Genomic DNA, 12,657 nt, shown 5'->3' on the forward strand with positions numbered 1-12,657 from the left:
AGAAGGAACGCACCGGTGAGCTCAGCAACACCAAAAGACCCGGAAGACCACGGAAAACAACTGTGGTGGATGACCGAAGAATTCTTTCCCTGGTGAAGAAAACACCCTTCACAACAGTTGGCCAGATCAAGAACACTCTCCAGGAGGTAGGTGTATGTGTGTCAAAGTCAACAATCAAGAGAAGACTTCACCAGAGTGAATACAAAGGGTTCACCACAAGATGTAAACCATTGGTGAGCCTCAAAAACAGGAAGGCCAGATTTGAGTTTGCCAAACGACATCTAAAAAAGCCTTCACAGTTCTGGAACAACATCCTATGGTACAAGTTGATCTTGGTCTCATCTGTCCAGAGTGATGGGAAGAGAAGAGTATGGAGAAGGAAAGGAACTGCTCATGATCCTAAGCATACCACCTCATCAGTGAAGCATGGTGGTGGTAGTGTCATGGCGTGGGCATGTATGGCTGCCAATGGAACTGGTTCTCTTGTATTTATTGATGATGTGACTGCTGACAAAAGCAGCAGGATGAATTCTGAAGTGTTTCGGGCAATATTATCTGCTCATATTCAGCCAAATGCTTCAGAACTCATTGGACGCCGCTTCACAGATGGACAATGACCCAAAGCATACTGCAAAAGCAACCAAAGAGTTTTTTAAGGGAAAGAAGTGGAATGTTATGCAATAGCCAAGTCAATCACCTGACCTGAATCCGATTGAGCATGCATTTCACTTGCTGAAGACAAAACTGAAGGGAAAATGCCCCAAGAACAAGCAGGAACTGAAGACAGTTGCAGTAGAGGCCTGGCAGAGCATCTCCAGGGATGAAACCCAGTGTCTGGTGATGTCTATGCGTTCCAGACTTCAGGCTGTAATTGACTGCAAAGGATTTGCAACCAAGTATTAAAAAGTGAAAGTTTGATTTATGATTATTATTCTGTCCCATTACTTTTGGTCCCTTAACAAGTGGGAGGCACATATGCAAACTGTTGTAATTCCTACACCGTTCACCTGATTTGGATGTAAATACCCTCAAATTAAAGCTGACAGTCTGCAGTTAAAGCACATCTTGTTCGTTTCATTTCAAATCCATTGTGGTGGTGTATAGAGCCAAAAAGTTTAGAATTGTGTCGATGTCCCAATATTTATGGACCTGACTGTATATATACAGTATCAGATGGTTGCATAGTAGTAACCAACACGTTGTGGTTGAAGTTTCCAATGTTGGATTACATGTTTTATAGTTGTATCTAAAATAATAGGACCAGACAGGATTTCTTCTTCAAGGCAAGAGTAGATCAGCTGCACAGAAAAATAAAAAGGTGAAAACGTAATTTTACTTAAAAAGATATGGCAATTGTCTATGATACAGAGAACCTTAGAAAACCAACAGTCATCCATTTAGGGTTTGTCTCCTGCTGAAAGCTTATTTTTGATTGTTTGCTTTAAAGAGACCATGTCACCAACTTAAAAAATTGAAGGTAAAAGCATAGTAAATCAAGTATTTTATATACTTATTTGCAATATTTTTCCTTTGCATAAATGATTTTTTAAATTCATGTGCAATATGCTTTCAACCTTGTTGGAAAATGTGATCACTCCAGGAAGGCTCGATTCTGTAGCACATCTTCCTTCCTCTTTGCTCTTCATAGCCCTCTCCCATGTCTAATTACTCTATGCTCCTCTACCGTGCCCTTCACCTCCCTATATGACCTTTTTTGTGCCTGCTGGGGGAGGTATGAAGGGGAATACTATAGTGTCCCTTGAGTGACAGCTAAGAAGTTCGCCATACACTGATCAAAATTCAGGAGATTCAGCAGGAGCAAGACAATTTTTGATCAGTGTGGTTCCATCCCTGCTTGACAGAATTTGATTGACTCCTGTTTAAGGGAACACTTCTTTTGTCAGTCAGCAACTTCAGCTACTGTTCAGTGTATTCTGGCAGCTGCATGTGCAGCTGTCAGGATACATTGTCCTGGCAAGGGGACACCAACAAGGTGGATGGAGGAATCTGAAAAAACGAACCCTGCATGGGTTTAGTCTAGCTTTAGTCTACTGGGGCTGCTGTCATCACACTCCAGATGGTTACACCCTCCAGAAGTCTAAGGACTTTTGGATTTATACACAAGGGAGGCTTTTACAGGTAAATAGCAAGCATGAAAGTTTTTAAAAACACATATAATCTTATGAAAAAATGTATTTGAAGTAAACGGTTTGGTGATTGGCTCTCTTTAAGCAACTGTACACCATGCCATTTTCATCCTTACGAAATAAAGGCAAATATTGTGACTCCAAGTAGAAACTGAGGATAAAAGAAGGGTCCTCTTATTTACTGTGCTAAGGCTAATCCTTACTATGTGCACAAATTCTGATATTTATTTCTGTCTCTTTTCCAGCATGTTCGCTGCAATGACCCTACTGTGATTCACTGCTGAGATGGCGTTCTTTTATATGTGGTTTCGTCTTAGTAATACTGTGTATTAATTAAATTATTTTCCAGTCTCTGAAGTATTGTTATTTAGCTCACAACATCGACGCTTTCTAAGCAGGATTAATCAGACTGCACAGAAACTCCCGAAATAATGGTTGTTTATAAGATACCTACAGATGGTAGAAAGTGGCTGCCCATTCTGATCATTTACAGTAAGTTCAAGTAATGTTCATATGTCTGTAGGCCTTCGCAAATGGGTGTTGCCACTCTGGGGAAATAATAGCAAGAAAAATCTGTCCTGTCCAATCAATTATCTGTTGTGTTCCCTCTCGGATTGACACTTGTAGTGCTCCAATCTTCTTCGGCAGAATTATACAAGCGGTCCTGATGCAAACCTACAGTTACAGTAGTAGAACGTTTGTGAGTGATAATTATTCTTCAGCGACAGGTTTGTGCATGTACAGCTGGCCACTATCTGGTGTCTGTAGGTACTTTTTAGGTCATCATTTATATACATCACCTACATATATTAATACTTTCCAGTTGGCTTTGGCTTCAGTTTTTAGTCATTTACATCAGGTGAAGTACAGGCCTTGGTACAGTCAGCAAGATAAAATCCTTACTGCATTAAAGGGTATCTAAACCGAAAAACAAGGACACTGCATTTCTGGTAATATCGACAGGTATTTTCTGTACTTGCTGAAAATGTTTTTGGCAAAAAAAAAAATTAACGCATCTGCACCACCTGGTAATCTGATATATGCTAAAAATTTGTACTTGGATTTAGTTCTTCAAATTTTGTTCTGGCATTTAGGGTGACCTATTAAAGCAGAGCTATAAACAAAACTTGTTTCTCATTTAGGATAGAGTAAGGGAGGGTTATAACCCCTGACACTTTATTTTTTTGCCATTTGTGTCCCATTGGGGAGATTTCCCTTTACTTCCTGTCTTCTAGCCAAAACAGGAAGTGAGAAAATCTCTGAAAATTTGGGGAATTCCTTAGGGACCCTCAGTTCACCAGAACTAGTGTCCCCATTGGATAATTCCCCTCTATTACTTTTCTGGGGACAATCCAAAATTTGTTGTTTTTTTTTTTTACTTTTGATGCTAACGGTAAACAGTACAAATAGAGAGGGTGAATCTCCCTAACGGGGACACAGACAGCAATAAAACCTAATAAGTGTTCTAATCCATCTCCATTCTATCCAAAACTAATAAAAAGTTTTGCCATATACCGTAAGAAAAATAACTGTAAACAGGATATTTTTAGTGATCTTAAAACGTAGTAGATGTTTTTGAAGAGAAAGGAGAGAACACCCATTTTTCCAAAGTGGTCTTTTAATAACAAGGTTTTATAAATTCAGTTGCTAATAGTAACTACCAGTACAAATACTTAGAGTTGTAATCAGAGCAAACATCCACCTACACACAGTCACAACACACTGCTGAGACACAGGAGAAGGATGATTGATCTAGGACATGGTTTCTCAGAAATAGATGCCTGTGTGAAAGGCTGATGGAAAGTACCATTCCCTGAATCTTAGGTCACATATTCGCTCTAAGGCAGAGAGTCTGGACATATTAAATAAGTCACTGCACTGGAACTAGTATTCTGAGTTGGAGTTTGGGAATGACCGTGTCTTTTAGTGATTCTCACTCAGGTGTGTTGCTTGGTCACAGAGTATTTGAACCCTCTCCTCAAGTAACATTAAAATCACTACTTGTGAAAGCATCAACAGTTAAAATGGTGCAAACTCCTGGGGTGCACGTATTCTCATACTCTACACTGCAAAGATAGATCTATAGTTTGGAATATATGGCTACCTGGTCTTTACACCATACCATAATAAGGCAAAGGTCACCCCTTCCAACCTGTAAAGCCAGGTTAATGCTTTCTCCACTGACTTATGACGACTTGTCTTCCCCTGTGTATCACATCAGGTTTATTTGATTAAGTTGTGCAAAGTGCAGTAACCCATAGAAAATGTGCAGTTTACAGTGATCACATTATGGAAAAGATGAAGCCTGGGTGCCATGCGTTACAGCTTTGTACAAAATGACTTTGCACTACCTATCAAACAATCAGGCAAATGTACCAAGTTATTGCTTGTTGTAAAAAGTAATAAAAAAAAAAGGTATTTTAAGAGCCCATAGTGTGTAATGCCAAATATATTTACTATTCCTTTCCTCTTTTTATATACAGTTACTGCAATTAAAATTGGAGTTTTCTTTCTCCGCGTTACATAAAGGAAACTTGTATGAGAGAAATTGAGACTGCCATTGCTTTGTTCTACCAGAATTGCCAGTTGCCTGGTTGCCATACTTATCAGGTGACTTCAATACTTTGAGTTACTGACCTGTAACAACTTCGCTGTAGTAAACTTTACAGACTGCATGATTGCCCAGGTCAGTGACCAAGAACATGATGAAGCCATTGCATCAAGCATGACCATCAGGCAACCAGTTTTTTCTAAAAGTGGTCTGTAACAACAGCCTACATACTGTATCTGTCTCACACAGGTTTCATTTAACATTACCTATTATTATCATTATATTTTAGCCCTGATAAAACTGAGAACCACATTTTCAAAGGATGTAAGAGCAGATACAGTACAAAAGAAACGCTGCACATCTAATTTTAAGTCATAACAAAAGATATTAGTGCTGGCTTCAAGAGCTGTAAGACACATACGTAACACAATTCAACTCTATGTATTGGGTGATTGTCATTTTTCAAATCTGAAACAAAGGAAGAGTAGACTGCAACAAGAGGAAAGTTACAGGTCATAAAGGTTACCATTTGAATATGTACAATCAGACATCTAAACCTTTCCCTGGAAGATCTTTGATATTTACTTGTTAAAAAAAAAAAAAACAGGCCCTTCCCATTTAATCCAAGAAAAGGGACTGTGCATATATTACCGATATTTTTTTTTTTAGTTTGCTCCAAAGGATAATTTTGATTTGTCACCAGTGCTGGACTGTCTGGTCTCAGAGCTGGAGTGGCAAGTTTTAACAACCTGCTGGATAGCAAATATTTTAGGACATTAAAAGAAGTCACATAACTGAGCACTTTTCAGCTGATTGTTTCAGGTCATCCAATGTTGACTGAGCTTTTCCTTTAATTGAGTCCAAGTCTATATTCTGGATGTTACTGAGTTGTCCAATGACAGATGATTTTCCTTCCTCTTCTTCATTATCCTCTTCGATCATCTTTGCCAGCTCCTTGGGCAGTTCCACATCTCCTCCAGCTAGTTGTATCTGAGTTTCATCAACTTCACTCTGTGTGTAGAGAGAGAAACAAGTGTATAAAGATACAATAATTATCCTGCAGACTTCATATTGGCTGGAATGTGTAATAAGAGGTGTTCATTTGTTTGCAGGGTTACCATCAAATATAAAAAAAAAAATGATGGCATAGGTTACCTCTTTGTGGGAATATTACATCTGTGTCATCACTGACTTAATCCTAAGAATTAGCAAATCCTAAATCTAATTATACTTAGTCTTGTTGATGTAGAACAACAGTCAATATATTACAAGCATTGTGGTTAGAATATTTTCTAAAACACAGGAATCGTCAGTATGCATTTTACTTGAAAAATAAATATAAAATCACAAAAATATAAATTTTTAATTTAAATCAACTAAATATATTCCAGGTGCATCAAAACAAAGGGTTTTAGTCTTACAGTTCATTTCTTTAAAGAACAGCCAAGGCCTAAGTAGAAAAGTATGCTGTAGAGAGGACCACCCTTGCTGTGTGGTTGGAAACAATGGTCTCTCTGCAGATGTCCAATGCACACCCTGTTGACTAAGCAGGCCATAGATGGATCAAATCCTGGCCAGTTCAGCAAGGGATTTCTGAGATTTGTTTTGTGTATGGGCAGGCTGATTATACCATCGATTGACTTGGATACAACCAACCTGTCAGATTTTTTTTGTTTCACTGCCCATGGCTATAACTGCTAGCAATAATCACTGAGTTCTTCCAGACAGGAAGACTTCATGTGCCCCCCCAGCAGAACACAGTAGCACTGAGTGTATTGATGGGGGAATCAAGCAATTTTTCTTTTCTTCCACCTGTGGAAGAAAATAAACAAGACTACGCACGACCTTTTTAATGCACCCGGAATGTATTTAGCTGATAAGTTCCAATGAGCAAAGAAAATGGTGCCTTCAACAACTTTGCATCCCCACTAAAGCTTACGTACAGATTAAGAGCAAACAGATCGAAATAGGTTTTCTCCAGATACACCAGGCTCCTTCCAAACTCCAAAGACATGCTGGTAGGTTAACTAGCTTCTGTCTAGATTGGCCCCAATATGTGTATGTATGTATGTATGTATGTATGTATGTGAGGTTTAGACTGTAAGTTCCTGGAGAGCAAAGACTAATGCAAATCTGCAATATATACAGTGTAAGCGTCACATAAATTGTTAAGGTGTGTGTATGTATATAAATAAATATATTTGTAAGAAATTAAAACAATATATATTTTCTATCTTGTAAAGCATGGGATAAGGTCAGAACTTTATTTTGTTTTATTGCTGTATGTGTGCCTAGTTAGAGAACTACTTTCTGTCCAGTGGCAGTGGTCAAGAGCGAAAATCCCACCCTCAAGTGGAGGCACAGAAGCAATGAAACCCTGACAAAAGTTGTAACCGTTCCATACAACATGGTGGCATAAGCTGTTATTGTACACATACAGTACCAAAGCAGTAGCCTAACCTCATTTAGCCCTTTGAAGACTTGCGTAGGCCCTAGATGGAGCTATTTTTTTTTTTTTATTCATGAAACCATGAGAATCCCTCCCGCGGAGCCATTGTGTTCTGGTGGGGAAAAAGAGGTTGGGGGTGCCAATGATTTCTGGTAGCAGGTATAATAGCCGCTAGCAAAAATTGCATGTAAAATCAGACAGGCTGGTTGTATTTAAGTTGATGAATCGATTTGATCAACTTGGGTACATCCAGCCTGCCTATACATGGTTCGAATCTCTGCCAGTCCCTACTAAACCGTCTATGGCTGGCTAAAACTCTAAGGAGTCCAATGTATAAACTAAGATTTTACTTTGGGAAACAGCAAAAATAGAGAATTTATTGGATTATAAACCAGCCACGTTTTGATGAAATGTATTCCTATTGTCTAATACAGTAAGACCTGATTTAACTTTTTTGGATCCTGAAAGGAGTGAGCTGTCAAACATGAACATGGTACTCTCATGTACTCACAATGTAGGACAGAACTTGGGTGGACTTATTTGGCCTTAATGTGAACTGTTTTTGAACGTTGGGAGGTATGTAATAAATAAGATGTAATAATAAGATGCTTGGTTCCTCTGTTATGTAGTTTCTTGATCCCAGCTGTACAAAATACCACATTCTTTCATTACCTCTGAAAGTTGGTAAGACTTTTATCTCATTAAAGGTGTGCAATAAACATATTAGATATCTATTAGTTTGAAATGTAATGAGCACTATTATGTATGATGACGTATGGGTTTCTTGATTCTAACTCTACAAAAAACATTCATTTTAAAAGTGAGGATAAACACATGTGCGTTATGTTTTGTCTGGTATGTAATGAGTGCTGATTTTCACCATGGAACTGTTTTTCTAATCCTGTTTTGGAAATGTGAGTTTACCTTTGGTAGTCGGTACTTGTCTCGGAAGTGACTCCGCAGTGTGGCTCTTTCAGCTTTGCGTTGGGTGTATACAGCTTCCCGCTCCATCCTGCAGAAAGCAGATTACATTACAGTCATACAGTATGTTTACTACAGATGTGAGCCAATGAATATAAAGCTAGCTGTAATACCTTAGGTTTAAATATAACTGAGTCCCCTGAGGAAAATCTAGATAACTAATGAATTATAAAAATATTATGATAAAATTATAATCTACAGCAAACAAATCTTGAACATGCTAATGTCAGATGTTAACAAAGGACTTTGTGACATTTAGGACCAGTTCACACCAGAACTCAGTTCGGGAAAGGTGAGTTCCACATGCATTTCCTGCACCACAAGTGAGCGCACTGCCCTTGCCATCTGCATGCAGGTGTCAGTGTATTGTAACAGCATTCTAAATGCAGATTGCAATTGCAATGCGTTTGTTGTCATTAAATTGCAAGATAATTCAGTACCATGCCGTTTGGTGCAGTGTGTTTTTAAAAGTAGTGCAAGAATTACTTTTTTTGCGCAGTTCAAATGAATGAGCTGTTAAAATGCACCGCACGAGAACGCAATACAATGCATGCATTTCTGGTGTGAACCAGCCCTCAAAGTGTGTGTTAGGGCAAAAAAAAAGACATGCAGCACATCTATGCAAAATATAAACATTTCTATATATGTATACTTTTACTTTTTATACTTTTAAAGACCCTTGTGTTTTGGTCTGAAAACACAGCATTTTTGTGGACTGAGTGGCCTCATCTTCGCGCAGTTGTCTTTTGCTCGGTTACTCAAATGGTCCTATCGTATTCTCCACAACACAGACACTAATTCTTTATATCAAAGATACGAACTGGGAAGGCTAATTACTATCCTTGGTGATCACACAGGAAGCGTGCACAAGACTCAGGACAGCTCTGAATTTCTGATATGATCAGCAGATATTGTTGGGGTTTACACACACTTTAATAAGAGTAGTTAAAGCGGAGCTCCACCTAAAATGGGAAGCTCTACGTGTCTGCCTCCTTCCCCCCCTCCACTGCCACATTTGACACTTTTTTTTTCGGTGGGAGAGAGCCCATAACTGGTTTTGACAAGTACCTGCTCCCACTTCTGGCTTAGTTTTCCAGAAATGTAGCCCCCCCTTCCCCCCCCAGTCTTCTGAGATACTTTGCGGGTCCCAGAAGACTGAGGGACCAATCTCAAGGCGCAGTGCGAGTCATGCATGCGCAGTAGGAAACCGGCTGTGAAGCTGCAAGGCTTTACTTCCAGTTCCCTTACTTGCAAATGTCGGTGCTGGGAACATGGGGGCTGGTCAAGAACTAGCCTGGTTGACGATGGAGCCGGACTTCTGGACAGGTAAGTGTCCTTATATTAAAAGTCAGCAGCTACAGTATATGTAGCTGCTGACTTTTAATTTTTTGGGGGGAGCCTGGACCTTCTTTTTAAGGGGAATCATAATACAGAGAGGATATTGCTATCCACTTTTCATTATGTACCGCTTTGCTACACATCGCAGTCATTTCATTCATAAATATCAGACTGCCAGTGAGACCCCACTGAATTCTCTCTGACATGATTGGAGGGGAGAAGATCATTTTTTTTTTTTTTTTTTGTTTCCAGAACTGTCATTAATTTCTTTTGCTTGCTGGCTGCATCCCAAAGACAGTGGGATGCTGATCACATTTTTAAAGCCCATCACTGTTCTGCATAAATGTGCTATACTGCTGCTTTTTTTGAGACATCCATTTGGGAAAAACTGCTGCACTTATTTTATTTTTTTTCAATTTGGTGCATTTGGAGCTCATTCGTTTGAATGGCCTGCCTTACCACAACACTCGCAACACACTAGAACATAAGAGTGTCAATGGGTCCTAAAGGAAATATTTCAGGAGGGAAACACAGAGGCTGTCATTACTTCTCATTCTGCACATACTTGAGATAGTAAACCAGAACAGCTGTGAACACATGGCATTCTTAACATCACTCTTTACTAATATGATACATGTCAGTGTTTCTAAGTCAGTGACTTAGAAAGCACTGAATCCAATGGGCCTGGGGAAAAACTGAAAGAACATCCCCTTTTATATCTTGTCTGTCTGTTTTTTTTTGTGGGGGAGAATGCAATAAACAAGAAGAATGGCTGCAACATCTTGTACATGATACAAGATGAGAGTTACAGTGCACAGTTTGTTAGTACAGTTTGGTGACAAACCAACAGTGCTGGGTCCAGGGGTGAACCTTAAAGTGTTACTAAACCCAGGACCCTGCTTTCACTATATCTGGTCTCCCACAGTACACAGAACATGGAATTTCAATTATTTTAGTAAATATAAATGGCTATATACCTTTTCTCATCATCTGTATATAGCAATCTTGTAACAATGTCCAGCAGAGCACTGGTTAAAGCTTGCAGGAGGAGATTTCATTCTGCCCTAGGAGGAAGCAGAACCCCTGACCTATGTCTGGATAGTGCTGATTGGCCCTGTGCTGATCACATGCACTCTCCCAAGAAAAAAAAAACCTCTAGCAATACACACCAACTGAGCATGTGCAGAGTGTCTCCACACAATATGTCTTATCAGGAGATAAGAGGGTGACACTGGAAGAAGGGGAGGATCAAACAGCCTTTTTACACAATGTGGAGGATTAACCCCGTAGGTTCCACAGTGAGTATAACAAACATGCATTACTGCATATACAGACTGATTTTACTGTTGTGGGTTTAGTGACCCTTGAAGAAGCACTTAGATCTATGGTGGTTGGTCTAACAATTAGGAGGTAGAGAAAAAATGGGAGGCCTCTAACAATATATTAGAAACCATATCAGTTTAGGTGGGGGTGAGACATCAATTGGAGGGTCAATGGGTAATAATTTGGTTTGGTACAGTTAGGTACATTGGAAATATTTTACTAAAGATTGTAGAGTATTTGCAGGCAGGATCTGAATAAAAGATTCCCGAACCTCAAAGAAATTTTGACATACAGATACCTGATTTACACAAAGAGGCCTCCACCCATTCCATGTGAAAAACATACGATCATTTAGTTATGAACAAGGAAGGGGTGGGGGGTTTCCGGTAAATCCAACTATGAAGAATATCTTTCCATGCCACAAAGGATATAACAATAGGAAGTTGTTTATAGCCTCTCAAAATATACCTGGGATATTGATTAGACCAAAAGGTGCCTACTCCGGGTTAGAATTAGGTCGTTTACCAAGTGTGTAGTGGCATAGTGCATTTATGAATGGCAAAAATGTTTAAGCTTGGTCATGTCCAAAATGCATGCTACAAGTCCGCATCTAGATTGCTAAATTTAAATCTACATCTTCATCCCAAAAGTCAAACGCTAAGAAAACGTAGTATCTGCTTTCCCCCCTCACGTTCCAGCACCTGGTTACTTGTTAACTTTTTTTCTAAAAAAATAACTTGTCAGGATGTGGTATTTTCTGTCTATCAGTTGAGGTTAGTCTGCCTTGAATAATACATTTTCTCCTAGGATTGGGGGCGTAGGGAAAACTAAAGTTATGGGTGAAAAGTGGGGCTCCTTGAAGTCTAAAGTCACTGCACTTTGACTACAACACACTGTGAAATAATTGTTTTTCTTTTCAGTGTGTAAGAATTTTAATGCACACTTCCAGGCGAGTGAACCAAACTATTGGAACCATTTCAGGTCAATGACCAGATGTATTAGAATTATTTGCTTACAAGACAGTTGGGCAACCCTCATTTTCCAAAGAGATGTCCACAATAACAACCCAAATATTTCTCATAACACTGAATTCCTGCTACACAGTATCTCACCTCTTTTTCTTATTTTCATAACTGTGAACTAGACTAACTGAAAAGGGCAACTGACTTTTTTTTATTATATTTAAAGATGCTTGATGCCTTCTATTTCATTTTTAACCTTATGGTATGAATTAATATAACCGATCTGAGAATCATTTTTCTCTGTTGAGTTAGAAAATGTCCATAAACCATAATTCTGTTTTTTTTCCTCTCAACCCTGTCAGTATATATTCCTTAATCCCAGTCTTCTTCACCCCACTAATTTAATATACCATGTGTGCAGAGCGTGCTAGGAAAAGCTCCTTAGGAGGCAGTACAACTAAAAGCAATAATGTTAAAAGAAGGATTACGCACATAGCAAAAGAGATTTTAATCTTTTATTTTTAGCCTATTTACTGTGCTATCTGACAGCAGCCTCATAATGTATACTTCTTCATCATTATCTGTAATATGGCAGAGTTCAATCTGCAATGTAACTAATTTTATTTTGTTGCCTTACCAACAAATGCTGTTTAGCTGCACCTTTTATATGCTGCCACCCACTCAATATTCCCTTCCTTCTGTAAGCTTGGTCTGTCCGCCAGTTCATCATTTCACATCCACTCATTAATCTGGATCTAGATGTTACAGTCTGCTCAGTGGATTGCAGGAGGGGGTATTGTTTTTATTCTAGTGATGTATGAAAGTATCCTTTTATCATCTACCAAGTATTATGTATCTGCTATAATCCTTACCACCATGATTACTGTTATCAAGCCAAAACTGAGC

The 12,657-nt window shown here is 38.9% G+C and overlaps 2 protein-coding genes across 2 annotated transcripts in view; one reads left to right on the forward strand and one right to left on the reverse strand.

Moving 5' to 3' along the window:
• The window catches only part of ULK3 (unc-51 like kinase 3), a 41,135-nt gene extending 38,637 nt beyond the window's left edge, over positions 1–2,498 (forward strand). Inside the window, exon 16 of the mRNA XM_089663937.1 lies at positions 2,393–2,498. Coding sequence (XP_089520063.1) covers positions 2,393–2,409 — 17 coding nt within the window. The 3' untranslated portion in view covers positions 2,410–2,498. The remainder of the gene's footprint in view (positions 1–2,392) is intronic.
• Positions 2,499–3,747: 1,249 nt separating this feature from the next.
• The window catches only part of CPLX3 (complexin 3), a 33,454-nt gene continuing 24,544 nt past the window's right edge, over positions 3,748–12,657 (reverse strand). The window contains exons 2-3 of the mRNA XM_089663938.1: positions 8,072–8,159; positions 3,748–5,709 (exon numbers count right to left, since the gene is read on the reverse strand). Of these exons, the coding sequence (XP_089520064.1) occupies positions 5,485–5,709; positions 8,072–8,159 (313 nt within the window). The 3' untranslated portion in view covers positions 3,748–5,484. The remainder of the gene's footprint in view (positions 5,710–8,071; positions 8,160–12,657) is intronic.

Source organism: Staurois parvus, unplaced genomic scaffold, assembly GCF_062004578.1.
Source record: "Staurois parvus isolate SC_StPar_1 unplaced genomic scaffold, SC_StPar_1.0 ptg001805l, whole genome shotgun sequence".
NCBI classification, from domain to species: domain Eukaryota; kingdom Metazoa; phylum Chordata; class Amphibia; order Anura; family Ranidae; genus Staurois; species Staurois parvus.